The sequence below is a fragment of the Anolis sagrei genome, chromosome 1 (genome assembly GCF_037176765.1).
Source record: "Anolis sagrei isolate rAnoSag1 chromosome 1, rAnoSag1.mat, whole genome shotgun sequence".
NCBI lineage: Eukaryota > Metazoa > Chordata > Lepidosauria > Squamata > Dactyloidae > Anolis > Anolis sagrei.
The window spans coordinates 178,740,896-178,757,013 of NC_090021.1; the positions used below are offsets into that span (position 1 = coordinate 178,740,896).

Below are 16,118 nucleotides of genomic sequence, written 5' to 3' on the forward strand. Positions count from 1 at the left end.
TTTCCCTCCTCCCCCCGCGGCACGTGATTTCACAAGCTCGCGCTCTGGGGCTCCGCGGCCGCGCGCGCAGTCACAAGGCTCGCCTGCCCTGCGGGGTTATATAAGGGCTTGAAGCGGCTGGGAGGTGCAACGCGGGACCTGATTGGTTGGAAAGAGCGTCACTCATCGCCTCAGTCAGACAAAGATTCCACCCTCTAAGGAAGAAACAAACTTTTCTTTCTCATAGCAACAAGCTGCGGGAGTGTTAAGTTGCAGAAAAGGCGGCCCTTGATGTCTGGTCCAACATTTTCAAGACTTTTCGCCAGCTGAGGCAGAGCTCCAAAAAAACCGCCCTGGAAATTATAACATGCACAAGTCAAGCTGGCAACATGTGGTAAGGAGTCCCACAGGCACAGCCCCAAGCACTATGGGCCCTTCCACACAGCTGTATACAATACACATTTAATTATATCTGACATCTATTGGACAGATGGCAAGCTGTTTAACCTCAGCAGACTGAAAGCCAAAACCAAGGTTACAACAACATGTTATAGAACTCCAGTATGCTGATGACAACGTTGTCTGTGTGCATTCAGAAGACCTACAAGCCACTCTAAACACCTTCGCAGAAGCATGCGAGAAGCTCAGCCTGTCATTGAACATCGAGAAAACCAAAGTGCTGTTCTAGCAGTCACCAGCCAATCCCTCTCCAATGCCAGAAATACAGCTTAATGGTGTAACATTAGAAATTGTTGACCATTTCCGCTACCTCAGCAGCCACCTCTCCACCAACGTCAACATCGACATCAAAATACAACACCACCTGAGCTCTGCGAGTGCAGCATTTTTCCGAATGAAGCAGAGTGTTTGAAGACCAGGACATCCGTAGGGACACCAAGGTGCTTGTTTATAAAGCTATTGTCCTCCCAACCCTGCTATATGCCTGCGAGACGTGGACTGTCTATAGACGTCACATGCAACTCCTAGAATGATTCCATCAGTGCTGCCTTTGGAAAATCTTGCAAATCTCTTGGGAAGACAGGCGGACAAATGTTGGCGTGCTGAAAGAAGCAAAGACCACCGGCATTGAAGCGATGGTCCTCCGCCATCAACTCCACTGCACCAGCCACGTTGTCTGGATGCCCGACCACCGTCTCCCAAAGCAGTTGCTCTACTCCGAACTCAAGAACGGAAAGAGGAATGTTGGTGGGCAGGAAAAGAGATTTAAAGATGGGCTCAAAGCCAACCTTAAAAACTCTGGCATAGACACTGAGAACTGGGAAGCCCTGGCCCTTGAGCGCTCCAGCTGGAGGTCAGCTGTGACCAGCAGTGCTGCAGAATTCGAAGGGGCATGAATGGAGAGTGAAAGAGAAACGTGCCAAGAGGAAGGCGCATCAAGCCAATCCTGACTGAGACCGCCTCCCAACTGGAAACCAATGTCCTCACTGTGGAAGAAGATGCAGATCAAGAATAGGGCTCCACAGTCACCTACGGACCCACAAGAATACTGATCCTGGAAGACTATCCTACTCGGCCAATGAGGGATCACTTAAGTGTTGAAATTATATTAAATGGCAGTGTAGATTCAGGGCCCTTCCCCACAGCCATATAACACAGAATATGTTATTCATATTGCATGTAATATTACTAAACTGGATTATATGAGTTTCCACTGTCAGAAAACCTGGGATAAGCAGATAATCCGGGGTCAAATCCTGGGATGTAGGGGCAGTGTGGAAGTGGCCTAAAATAACCCAGTTCAAATCAGATAAAGTGGATTTTCTGCTGTGATAACTTGAATTATCTGGCAGTGTAGAAGGGACCTATCTGACTCTTGGTGTATCTACACTGTAGAATGAACGAAGTTTGACCTCACTTTAACTGCTGTGACTCCATGCTATTGAATTGTGGGGGTTGTAGTTTCAAGTTTTTTATCCCATCTCTGACAGTGTGGAGATTTCAGCAAGCTACAACTCCCAGGGTTGCATAGCCTTGAGCCGCAGCAGTTAAACCAAACCAATTCTACATCGTAGAGGCACCCTTGGTACAATCCTCCCAGAACTCTGTGATCCTATATCTTCCATTGGGACCTCTTCTATGCAGCTGTATAAAATCCACATCAGCTTTGAACTGGATTATATTACAGTGTGGACTCAGATAACCCAGTTAAGCAGATAAGGGATTTTTTTCCTTGATATTCTGGGTTATATGGCTGTGTGGAAGGGCCCTACAACAATCCACTTCCAATCAGATAATGTGGATTTTCTGCTTTGATAACTTGAATTATCTGGCCTGGTTAAATTCATTGAAGGACATACATAATGTAACGATTACAGCATAATTTGAGGAAGATGACTCATTGCCATGTAATGGGGCCTGGGGCTGGGTCTACAATGCCATGTAATTTACTTTCTGAATCCAGAAGATCTGCTTTGAACTTGCAGCATAGATTGTATAGCAGTGTAGACTATATGGATATGACTATGTGGACTCATATAATCTGGATTCAGAAACCGGATAACTAATAAAAAATACATAACAGAAATATAAACAGGATTTGTATAATCCTAGGGCCCTTCTACACAGCCACATATCCCAGAATATCAATGCAGATGATCCATAATATTCACTTTGAACTGAAGGCCCTTCCACACAGCTCTATATCCCAGAATATCAAGGCAGAAAATCCCACATTATCTGAGTGTGGAGTCAGATAACCCAGTTCAAAGCAGATACCGGGGGATTTCTTGCCTTGATATTCTGGGATACAGGGCTGTGTGGATTATCTGAGTCTACACTGCCATATAATTCAGCTCAATGTTTTGATTTTATACAGCTGTGTAGAAGGGGCCATAGTAATGTTACATTCTTTCCAGCTTTGAAATTACAAAGGGAAACCTTAGTTCTGGGCTACCTCTATATAAGGGGACCTCCACACAGCCATGTAATCCAGAAAATCAAAGCATAAAAGCCTACAATATCTGCTTTGAACTGGGTTATCTGAGTCCACACTGCCATATATCCCTTTTCAAAGCAGATGTGGGATTTTATTCAGCTGTGTGGAAGGGGCCGAAGTAAAACAGCCACAAGCTTCCACCTGAGCAAAGGAAGCACCAGCTAGGCTTGGTAAAGATATCTATTAGATATACTTCTTAATGCAATGAAAGTGCAAGCACTTACGTAAAGGTTACCTTCTAGATATCTGTTCTAAGTTTAGCATAGGTTGGCTAAATTAGGCACTGCATTAATTGGATTCTTGTTTCACAGGCAGAGCACTTATGTAAGTGTAGGCATCCATTCATAACAAGATTTTCTCTTAAAGAATCGCACTGGAACACATTTGTACATATTACTGAAGATACAATGTACTTGTTACATTCAGTATTTCCCCAGAATGAGGAAGTGTTAAATAAAAACACGAGGAAAGGCGAGTAAGAAATACAATTAGTATTACTGCTATTATTAAATAAGCAGAATATGATTTTTAAAATTTTTAAATATTTTTAAAATATTTTAAAAATATATTTAACATTTTTAAATATTTTAAAAATATCTTTTAAATTGGGATAATGTTTATCCCACTCCTCAGCTACAAATGCACTCAGAGTGGCTTGTAAATGTATAATTAGATACTAATAAATAAAAATGTCTAAATTATTTTCTAGATTAAATTTATAAATCTATACTGTAATTGTGCACAAGCATTTTTCAGATTCCATAGGTCTGACATCTTTATATTATATTTCAGATATTACCTTTATAATTACTTAGGTATAATAATGAGAGAGGCTTATTGCTGTGGAATAAAGGGCGACAAATATACAAAGGTAGATAAGAAAAATTGAAAGGAAGCAGGGGTAAACATAGAAGGGATATACAGGTGCTTCAGTTGGAAATATCTGGGCTAAACAACAGGTTGAATTGGACAATGTGATAATTTTGTTCTTGAACACCACAACCCCCACTCCTAATAAAAAAGGATTTATAGTTAGGGATTTATAGTTTTCCAAGAGCAACAAGCCAGAATGAGATACAGCAGCATGAACAAATTACATATTTTCGAATGCAGACTGAGGCTATGGGTGCTTCTACACCAGTGTTTCTCAACCTGGGGGTCGAGACCCCTGAGGGGGTCGCGAAGGGGTGTCAGAGGGGTTCCCAAAGACCTTCAGAAAACACAGTATTTTCTGATGGTCATGGGTATTCCATGTGGGAAGTTCGAGCCAATTCTATCGTTGGTGGAGTTCAGAATGTTCTTTGATTGTAGTGAACTATAAATCCCAGCAACTACAACTCCCAAAAGTCAAGGTCTATTTTCCCCAGACTCCACCAGTGTTCACATTTGCACATATTGAGTATTTGAGCCAAGTTTGGTCCAGATCCACCATTGCATGAGTCCACAGTGCTCTCTGGATGTAGGTGAACTACAACTCCCAATCTCAAAATCAGTGCCCACCAAACCCTTCCAGTATTTTCTGTTGGTCATGGGAGTACTGTGTGCCAAGTTCGGTTCAAATCCATTGCTGGTTGAGTTCAGAATGTTCTTTGTTTATAAGTGAACTATAAATCCCAGCAACTACCACTCCCAAATGTCAAGGTCTATTTTCTCCAGACTCCACCAGTGTTCATGTTTGGGCATATTGAGTATTTGTCCTCAATTTGGTCCAGTGAATGAAAATACATCCTGCATATCAGATATTTACAATTTATAACAGTAGTAAAATGACAGATATCAAGTAGCAATGAAAACAATGTTATGGTTGGGGGTCACCACAACATGAGGGACTGTATTATGGGGTCACGGTATTAGGAAGGTTGAGAACCACTGTTCTACACTGTAGAATTAATGCAGTTTGGTACCACTTTAGCTACAATAGTTCAGTGCTATGGAATAATTAGTGTTGTAGTTTTACAAGAGCTTGATCCTTCTGTGTCAAAGGCTGCTGATGCCTCACCAAACAACAACTCCTAGGATTCCAAAGGATTAAGTCAAGGCATCTAAAATGGTGTCACACTGCATTAATCTTATAGTGAAGATGCATACTATGATTCCACAATCTACTCAGAAGTGAAGCCTACTGAATTCAGTGAGACTTACTTTTGAGTACACATTTACAGAACTGCAGTAATTGTTATATTTAGAATAGGGTCACAGGAATTAACTGGACTGTTTACTCATGATTAGCTATAATTCCATTGATCTCAATGAGTTTACTCTGACCACAATATATTTGGATCCAACGCACTGGAATTAAAGAGACTTTAAAGTAAACATTTAAGTCTAAGATATGAGGCTGTAAGCTTACACATACTTTAACTGTGGCATGTAATTACCAGTGGAAAGATCTTTTCAAATTGTTTCAGATACAGTAATTTCAAGAATGTTCAAGGGTAGTCAGTTTGAGTTGCTCCACAAATGCTGATTGAAAGAGAAGCTTGGATTCCTCAGTGTTGGGCTGATATTCGGTAACACACACATTAAGGTATAGGAATTACAGACAATTACGAACTACACTATAAGGAATGTGATAAAATTATAATGAAGCCAAAGCTTTCCAATCCTGTTTACCAGAATGGTTAGCTAGACTTTATTTATTGATTGGATTTGTAGCCTGTTTTTCTCCCATAATGTGGTTAATTACTGAGAGCTTAAAGCATTTTGAAAGAGCTGCATGGCTTTATTGCAAAATGTGTTTTTAAAGACTCAGATTGGGTTCTGCTCATTACAGACAATTAAGCAAACGGAGTGTGACATGCCCATTTTATGGTTCCTTTCTCATCACAGAAATAGACTTCTTACAAAAAGGATTTTGGGAAATGTTGCCAAAATATGAAGGACACTGCAGGCCTGAAGCCAGGGAATGATAGTAAAATTCAATAGTGAGCGAAAGTCAAGAAAGGTCAATAGCACATCTGCAAAGAGTTGTTCTGTCCTTCTGGGCTTTTAAGAATCTTCTTCACATATACAGTTTTCAAAAGATACCATCAAAGCCTTCTGTAGCACCCTTGTCACTAGCAACAACATACAATTCAGTTCTGAACAAAGATCTTTGGATGGCTGAAACTGGTTGGGACAAATCTTTGTTTTGGCTCTGATTTTCAAGACATCTACAAGGAGCCTGTCCTGAGTCCTGTTCTTTAAGTTGTGTTTGACTAGATTAATTTATGAAACTGTACATTCCACTCCTGCATTGCTGAAAGGCAAGGTGAAAAGTGCAAGGGCAGATAAGAAAGACTGAAAGGAAGCAGGAGTAAGCATAGAAGGGATATACAGGTGCTTCAGATGGAAATATCTGGGCTAAACAACAGGTTGAATTGGACAAGGTGATAATTTTGTTATTGAACACCATGACCCCCACCCCTAATAAAAAAAGGATTTATAGTTATGGATTTATAGTTTTACAAGAGCAACAAGACAGAATGAGATACAATGGCGCTCTATCTTTTCCATAAAATTCCCAGGCCTCCCCATGCCCCTAGACTTCTCTCTCTCCACTATAAACTATATTTTATCACACTTTTATTTCTATAAGTCTATAAAACATGTTCTATTTTACTTCTGGGACAGAAAAACATTAACCTCTACCTGACCTAAGCCAGGAAGCAAATTAGCCAGTTATTGTTTCACGGTCCCAGACGTGGCTCAAGACAAAGGAGACTTTGGGTCATTGCAACATCCTTTATTTGGCTGGCCTAGAAAAAAGACATAATCATGCTTAGACATCCAAACCCAAAACTTCTATTTATCCCTTTCAGTGTAACTTTTATCCTTTTATATAATGCATCTATTTCCCAAGTCTGAAATGTATAAGCTGTACTTTTATTCTGCCTTATTCTTAAATATACTACGGTAAATATAAGAAAGTAAACTGTTTGACTCAAGCCGGAATGCTTCTCAGCCTCAGGCAAATAATCAGACCTCACAACCTCTGAGGATGCCTGCCATAGATGAAGATGAAACGTCAGGAGAGAAGGCTTCTAGAACATGGCCATGTTGTTGTTAGATGTTAGGTGATCCCTCGTTGGCCGAGTAGGATAGTCTTCCAGGATCAGTTTTCTGGTGGATCTGTAAGTGACTATGGAGCCGTACTCTTGATCTGCATCTTCTCCCGCAGAGAGGGCATTGGTTTCCAGGTGGAAGGCGGTGTCGGTCGGGGTTGGCTTGATGCGCCTTCCTCTTAGCATGTTTCTCTCTTTTGCCCTCCATTCGTGCCTCTTCAGATTCTACAGCACTGCTGATCACAGCTGACCTCGAGCTGGAGCACTCAAGGGCCAGGGTTTCCCAGTTCTCAGAGTCTATGCCAGAATTTTTAAGGTTGGCTTTGAGCCCATCTTTAAATCTCTTTTCCTGTCCTCCAACATTTCATTTGATATTCTTGAGTTTGGAGTAGAGCAACTGCTTTGAGAGACAATGGTCGGGCATCCAGACAACATGGCCGGTCCAGTGGAGCTGATGGCAGAGGACCATCACTTCAATGCTGGTGGTCTTTGCTTCTTCCAGCACGCTGACATTTGTCCGCCTGTCTTCCCAAGAAATTTGCAGGATTTTCTGGAGGCAGCGCTGAACATGGCCATACAGCCCGAAAAGCCTACAACAACCCAATATAACAAAAGATAACAATAGCTCTCAACTACCCAACTGCAGCCTCCCCAATAGGCATCTTTGCTAAATAGCCAAGACTACAGAGATCAGCTTCCATTGTTCTCACAATCCCATCATCCCCACCCTGGACCCCTGCTGGCATGGAATGCTAGCACTTCCTACAGACTCCTCTCTGTCCATACTACTTTCCCTATCTGGCTGGGAGGGGATTTCCAGCCACATCAACAGAGCTCGGCCAACCAGAAACAGAAGAGGGATGGTTCAAACTGGAATAATGAACATTGTGTATAAAAACTGTTGTGCAGAGCACATGCTCTCTTATGCTTGTAATTTTTTGGAGCAGGAGTTTACAAGCATCATCTTGGCCAAGATTAAATAAATGCCTCTGTCCTATGTCTTAGCTTCACTTTTGTTATTATGGTTGTCACAACTCACCAGGCCTTTCCCTCTCATTTTACTCCAGTCTAAATTCCATATCTGTCCATTCTCAACAAGTTGTGATAATTTCATTCAAATGCATTTTAAAAAAACCCAGAAACAAACTAGGTTTTTATTCGAAACTGGCTTCTTCATATTTCCATGAAGAAAATATTCCCTGGGTGGTAAGAAAAAAACACATACAAAAATATGACAGAATACTGAAGCACCCTTCAAACTGTAACAAAAAAAGGGGGTTAAGACTGCTGTCTTTGTGGCACTTTTCCATCTCAAAACTGTCCCAGGTTATGGCATGAGCCCTATTAGTCTGTGTATTTAACCAAATAAATTAACAAACTCCAATCCCCTGACAGTGGGTTAAACAGAGCCAGCATCACACTGCATCCCAGTAACTTCTTCCATCTTCCTAGGGTTATCCACTCATCTTGTATTTATGCAACACCTCTCTCCTATATCTGTCTCTCAATGACACGGACAAACTTCGTCCCTCCAGGTGTTTTGGACTTCAACTTCCACAACTCCTAACAGCTGGAGAGCTAAAGTTTGTCCATGCTTGCTCAATGACCATCTACTGCTAATACATAACTTGCCACTTATCATCACCATACCCACCACCTTTGCATTTCTATGGCAAGTCACATACACAGAGTCTGAGGAAGCAGATGGACTGTTTTCCCACTGCATAATTATAGTCGTCTGACAGCTAGGCCCAGTGCTTGGGATTTAGGAGTTTTAAGTTTGTTTCCCAGGGAGGCTAGAATGGAAGCAAGCTAAACACTTTATATTCAAGTAGGTATGAGCCGGGGGTGTTGTGTGGCGTTTAATAGGTATTTGATAGGTATTTTGAACAGTTTTTAATTTTTTTTAAAAAAAAATAGATTTAACCACAGTCAGTCCTCGAGCTGCAAACATGCAACTTACAAATGACTCCTAGTTAAGAACAGGGGTGAGCCAACAAGAAGTGAGAGAAATCTTTCCCTTGGAAGGGAAATTAACTTCTGAAAGAGTCATCATGTGAAAAAAGGTGTCTCCAGTGATGCTTTATCAGCAATCTTATTTCCAGAAGTCAATTTTTTTTCAAAATCCAATTATCATAGGGACAGAAAGTGAGGTGAAATCCTCTGAACGGGGCCACTGACAGCAAAACAAACACCATGGCGGTGTAAACCCTTTCCTATGCTATCCAAAGCTAAATAATTTATAGAGAGAGAGGGGAGGGGGGGGGGGAGAGAGCTGGAGTTACACTTTTAAAATGTACCTGTTCCAGCTAACAAACAAATTCAGCTTAAGAACAAACCTACAGAACCTATCTTGGTAACAACTTGGGGACTGCCTGTATATTTCTGTTCTAGTGTTTATATAGTTTAGGTTCTGATTTGTATATTGAATTTTTAGAATGGTTTGCTGCATTGAGTCTCTTTTTAAGAGTAAAGATGGGATCTACATATACTGATAATATAATTCTGCAGTGCAGCTGCTACCATTTTTCTCTCTTATTTAGCCCCAAATATGCCACAAGACCCCTTTTAATTCACATGTAACCAGAATATCAAGGGAGATAATCCACAATAGCCGTTTTGAACTGGGTTATCTGAATCCACACTGTCATATAATCCAGTTCAATGAGGAATTTATACACCTGTGTATTTATTTATCATGTCAGTAGCAACCAGACAATTGGATTACATTTTAAACAAATTTTTAACAAACAGACAAAACAGAGTTTGCAAGCTTGGTAGTTGATTAAATGTCCTTTGACCAGTATCTGGCCACTTGGGAGTGCCTCTGGTGTTGCTACAAGAAGGTCCTCCATTGTGCATGTGGCAGGGCTCAGGTTGCATTGCAGCAGGTGGTCAATGGTTTGCTCTTCTCCACACTCGCATGTTGTGGATTCCACTTTGTAGCCCCATTTCTTAAGGTTGGCTCTGCATCTCGTGGTGCCAGAGCGGTCTGTTCAGCGCCTTCCAAGTCGCCCAGTCTTCTGTGTGCCCAGAGGGGAGTCTCTCATTTGGTATCATTGAGGCTCTGGGTTTGAGCCTGCCAGTTTTGGACTCTCACTTGCTGAGGTGTTCCAGCGAGTGTCTCTGTAGATCTTAGAAAACTATTTCTTGATTTAAGTCGGGGTGATTTGAATGCAATATTCCTGCTTCTTGGCAGGGGATTGGACTGGATGGCCCATGAGGTCTCTTCCAACTCTTTGATTCTATGATTCTACGTGCTGGCTGATACCCAAACAAGGGATGAGCTGGAGATGTCTCTGCCTTGGTCCTTTCACTATTGGCTGCTACTTCCCACCTGCGTAGAAGGAGCCTGATACTCATCTAAAATGGCTACAATTAACTGTGGAGTATAAAATCCACATTAAACTGGGTTATGTGGCAGTGTGGACTCAGGGCCCTTCCACACAGCCTTATATCCCAGAATATCAAGGCAGAGAACCCCACATTGAGTGTGGAGTCTGATAACCCAGTTCAAAGCAGATATTGTGGGTTTTTCTGCCTTGGTATTCTGGGTTATATGGTTGTGTGGGAATACTATAAGAGCTGCAGTTTTACAAGGCCTTTAGCCTTCTCTGCCAAAGCAACCCTTTTAGAGTTACTTCATAGCAGTTGAAAGTAGTGTCAAACTGCATTAATTCTCCAGTATAAAGGCGCCTTATTTCTGTGAACGCGATCCCACAAAATAAGGGGTCTTATGATGGACTCGGAAGGGAAGCCCCGCTTACTCCTGCGCTGTATAAAAGCTGAAGCTGCGGCGTCCCTCTCGGTTTCCCCGCCTTCCCCTTGCCGTTCCAGTGCGCCTGCGCAAAGGGCTCTCGCGCGGCCACTCCTCCCATCTCCCCCTCCCAACTCCCTCCTTCCGCCCCCGAAAGCGGAAGTGGACGTCGAGAGAACAAGCGCGCGCCGCCCCCCCCCCTCCATCTCGCTGGCTGCGCTTCTTCGAGCTCCACAAAATGGCGAAGATCGCCAAGACGCACGAAGGTAAGAGAAAAAGAGGGTGGTTTCCGTTTGCGGCTTAAAACCCCGGCCGCTTAGGCCTCGAAGTCTGAAGGCGCTGTTTTTCCCTCTCGAAGGGCGGCGCTCCTTGGCTCCAGGAAGCTGAAGGGAAAGGGCGCCTGAGCGGGCCAGGCCTTCGCGTAATGGCGTCGTCGCTGAGGTGTCTCAAGGCCTCGCCGCTCCTTCCCCCTCCGCTCCAACTATTTCGCGTGAACCCGAGTGGCCGGGAGGGCAGCGCAGAGGAGCGGGGTTGAGGAAATCGAGGCCCGCGTGTTCTTCAAGCCAGGCCTCGAGGAAGCAGTCGTGGCCTCTTCCTCCCTTGCGCACGCAAAATTGTGAACATATGGGAAGGGGAACATCCTTTTCTACGTTTTCTTCCTGGGAGGCAGCCTTTGTGCCTCCTTGTGGGTCGTTCTTTAATTTAAAAATAGGCCTGTTAAAATGCAGGTTGGAGGAGGAAGGCTCATCGTAGAATTAACTCCGTTTGACTCCACTTTCAACAGGAGGCCCTTCCACACAGTGCTATATCCCAGAATATCTAGCAGAAAATCCCACATTATCAGAATGTGGACTCAAATAACCCTGATCAAAGTAGATATTGTGGGATTTTCTGCCTTGATATTCTGGGCCATATGGTTGTGTGGAAGGACACTGAGATATCTGGCCCCTTCCACACAGCTGCATAAAATCCACTTTGAACTGGATTATATGGCAATGTAGACTCAATTAACCCAGTTCAAAGCAAATATTGTGGGATTTTCTGCCTTGATATTCTGGGCCATATGGTTGTGTGGAAGGACCCTGAGATATCTGGCCCCTTCCACACAGCTGCATAAAATCCACTTTGAACTGGATTATATGGCAATGTAGACTCAAATAACCCAGTTCAAAGCAAATATTGTGGGATTTTCTGCCTTGATATTCTGGGCCATATGGTTGTTTGGAAGGACCCTAAAATGTCTGCCCCCTTCCACACAGCTGCATAAAATCCACATTGAACTGGATTATATGGCAGTGTAGACTCAATCCAGTTCAAAGCAGATATTGTGGGATTTTCTGCCTTCATATTCTGAGCTATATGGCAATGTGGAAGTGCCCTGAGTCCACACTGCCTCATATTCCAGTTCAAAGCAGATAATGTGGGGGTTTAGGCGTCTGTGTGGAAGAGACTTGCCATGTCTCAATGCACTGGGATCCCAGGAGTTGTAATGTTACAAATCCTCCTGGCAAAGAGTGCTCGTGCCTCGCCAAAACACAACCCCCAGAATTCCATAGCATTTAGCCGCAGCAGTTAAAGTCACGTCAAACAGCTTTCATTCTAGACTGTAGAAGGGCCCACAGTGTTCTGAGGCCCCTTCCACACATGTGCATAATATCCACATTGAATAATAATAATAATAATAATAATAATCTTTATTTATACCCCGCCACCATCTCCCCAAGGGAACTCAGGGTGGATAACATGAGGCCAAGCCCGACAATTATAATAAAGCAAAGAAAATACAAACAGCAAAACTAATAACATCAAATAAAATAAAATGCAAAATAAAATAATACAGTAGGGTAAACACAGGATATGAAATAAAATAAACACAATGGGCTGGGCCAGATGAAAGGGATAGAATTATAAAACCCTGGGTGAGATAGGTAAATAGAGTAGTGTATCTGGTCGGAGATTCAGATGGGACAACGATGGGGTTTAATTCTCACTAGGGGATGTGATAAAGCGCATCAAAAGGACAAATTTGTACTGGGACGGTCATGGTATGGGGATTTGTTATTCATTCTTCAAAATCACGTCGAACAGCCATGTTTTCACATTTAACTGGATTATATGGGAGTGTGGACTCAGATAACACAGTTCGAAGCAGATATTGGAGGTGATTTGTTGTAATGATTGTGTGGAAGGGTCCTGAGCTGTCTCTCTGCAAGCTTTAAGGAGGATTTGCTTGTGGAATCCATGACCTAAATTCAGTTATTAGTCCCAACTGGAAAGTGAGTCACTGCTCCCCAAGCGGCCATCTGTGTTAGGGCCCATCCACACAGCCATATAGCACAGAATATAAAGGCAGATAATCCAGAATGGATTATCTGAGTCCACACTGCCTTATAATCCATTTCAATGTGGATTTTATACAGTTGTTTGGAAGGGGCCATAGGATTATCTGCTTTGATATTCTGGATTATATGAGTCTATACTGCCACATAATTCAGTTCAAAGCAGATAATTTGGATTTTATATAGTAGTGTAGAAGGGGCCTTTATGTAAGCGCCACCAAATCATTGAGTCAATTCCGATTTTGGCCCATGATTTTTCCATTGATACAAATGAGGAAATGACTAATCCATTTATATAGATGGGGAAATAATTACTCCATTTAGGTTGCTGTGAGTTTTTCAGGCTGTATGGTCATGTTCCAGTACCATTCTCTCAATTTTTCCTGCTTCTATGGCAGAGATCCTCAGAGGTATTGATATAAATGGGGAAATAACTACTCCCATAAGGAACATGCTACCCCTCCAATTTCATGTAATTGTTTGCATTCATATTGTAATTATTGTCTGTCAAGAAGTGCCTATCCATTTCAATATCTATGTGTTCACAAAATATGAGTAAGTTTGGGTTTGTTTTTCAGTTTAGACACTGTGTTTTGAGCAGTATGTTTTGAACTCAGAACACATTGAGAATTCATCTGTTGATGAGCATTAAACAACAAATGTAATTCGAGAATTACAGTAAAAATTAGCAATTTTTTTCCTGTGGCTGACTGATTAGTATGAGTTTGAATGAGCAGTATAGTACACAAATATTCAAGATTGAATATTCTTGTTAAAATAAAGCATTGGATTCTACCTTTCATGCAGGAAGAATATTATATGCTATGCAGGAAATTATTTTATTTCTTTCCCCAAATGCAGTTTAAAAAATAACAGTGGAGTAGTTGTATGCTCCCTTTTTTGAGGTTAAACTCTGCTTCTATCTGGGCAACAAAGCCTATAGATCTTTCAGCCTATTTTCTTACCTCAAAGGACTATTTTAACTATGTTATATCCTGCCTTGTACCTTGAGGAGAGGTGGGTAACAAATAAAATTATTATTATTATTGCGCAGTTTTATAACTACTTACATCTCAATTTGTGAGTTAGTGCTTGAATCAGAGGCCTTCTGACAGAGAAGATGGGTTTGTAGGTTGATATATTTGCTGAAAAGAATACTTTATTCCATTTGTACTGAAAGTAAATATATGTAAGATAGCAACCAAACTTAGGAACATATGGATAGATCTCTTGGGTATTTACCGTAACGAGAGAACCCCAAGCATGCTCCCACTCTACCATGTGCTTGTGCTCCTCAAGCATGTATATTTTGCTGTGTGTTAATACATTTACATTACTATATAATGACAGTATATTTATTATTCTTGGGCAAAAAGGGATTGCAAGTGAAAAACAAATATTTAAGAAGCCCTGTACTAGAGAATTGAGTTTGTTTTTGAGCTGGAGTGGATAAAGTGGCTGCACATGGATTCCCTGTGGTTTCTCTTTTGCCGTGTCCATATTGTTCCAATAATTCTAAAGTGAAAAAAATGTTCAGAACATTCCTCCACAACCCCCAGAGAGTGTGATAAGCAAATTTACCACATTTTGTACCCGCATGGGTGCTTTTACATCTGGAAGAACAAGCAGGGAACTTGCAGTCTTGCTGTGACAAGTGTAGAGTAGAGGAATAATAAGGGCAGGCCAGGTTTCCTCAGATACAACATTTATTTAGGTCTTATTAAATCTCCCCTTTAGTGCCCCTGATGACAACTACAGCATGCAGAGAAGTTGGTCTGAGGGTATCTAGGTTTTTCTGGCTATAATGCTTTGAAAGCTAGTGCAAGAACTTTGGTTTGATCCAAGAAATAAGTTAGCAGCATTGCAAGCTAATCAAAATAATAATGTCTGGATGTTTAGCCCTACTAAGTAATCTTAGCTGCCTCCAATTTTAAAAACACATTTAACAATCTTTTAAAAACACATTGAGAACATAAAATATTCTTAATAATATTTTATTTATAGCAACATATGTGTATGTGGCAGGTATGATACCTGTCTACCAGCCTAAAAAGGATAGACACAAAGGGCTGGGTATTGACACATATTATTACATCTATCTGTACTTTGGCTTGGTGGCATTACATAATTGATTCTAAGGCGATGGAGCAACGACTTTCAGAAAGTAATGGGTTACAAGGAAGGCTCTGAAAGAAAGTAAAGAAGGCAGCATCTGATGTTGTGTCAGATCATTCTAAGTGTGAAGGATAGTAATGGAGAAAGGGAGCCAGGTGTCATTTGACAGCCAAGCATGTGAGAACTGGAGGAGTGACAATCATGGGCAGGATGGAAAAATGATGGTCTTGTTTGGGAAACATGTAAAATATGGTGAAGGGAATATCTTCCTGTTTTTCTTCCATTCTCTTCTGTTTATAAAATTGAAGATGAGGGAGACTCTTATGAGGTAAAGAGAGGGATTTCCCAAATAATGTTAAAAGGGCATTTCTCTGCAGCATTCAGTGGTCCTAATTCAGCCTGTTGTTTTGTACAGAAATCTTTGTAGGATCTTAACTGGATTAGGAAACTGCTTTTGGGTAAGATGTGGTTCTTTGAATCCTATAGGAATGCAATTTCCATCATCCCTTATCATGAACTATACTGTCTTGGGCAGATGTAAGTTGTACTCCTGTGATACCCGAGAGTATGTGTCTCCCACTCCTATAGCATAGGAATTTGAGAAGAGATAATAAGTGACGAATTTGAGGTAACAGTTCTGGGTGAATGTATGGGTTAAGATGAGAGAGCATGGTACTAGACAATGATAATACGATAACCAGGGGTGATTTTCTGAGGAAACAAAAAGAAAAGACAATTTTGTAAAGGAAGAAGTGACATTATTAATATCTGGTTGGTAGGCTTTGCCGATTTCAGGCCCTGGAGTTACTGAATTTAATACAGTTAGAAATTGGTATTATAGGTTTTCGGGCTATATGGCCAGGTTCTAGAAGCAGAAACGTCAGAAGCATTCTCTCCTGATTTTTCACCTGCATTTATGGCAGGCATCC

The 16,118-nt window shown here is 41.5% G+C and overlaps 1 protein-coding gene across 3 annotated transcripts in view; it reads left to right on the forward strand.

Moving 5' to 3' along the window:
* The first annotated feature begins 10,888 nt into the window (after positions 1-10,888).
* Positions 10,889-16,118, forward strand: part of SF3B1 (splicing factor 3b subunit 1) — a 36,923-nt gene continuing 31,693 nt past the window's right edge. For all 3 annotated transcript variants that reach the window (XM_060781016.2, XM_067470692.1, XM_067470691.1), the window contains exon 1: positions 10,889-11,001. In XM_060781016.2, coding sequence (XP_060636999.1) covers positions 10,974-11,001 — 28 coding nt within the window. In that variant the 5' untranslated portion in view covers positions 10,889-10,973. The remainder of the gene's footprint in view (positions 11,002-16,118) is intronic.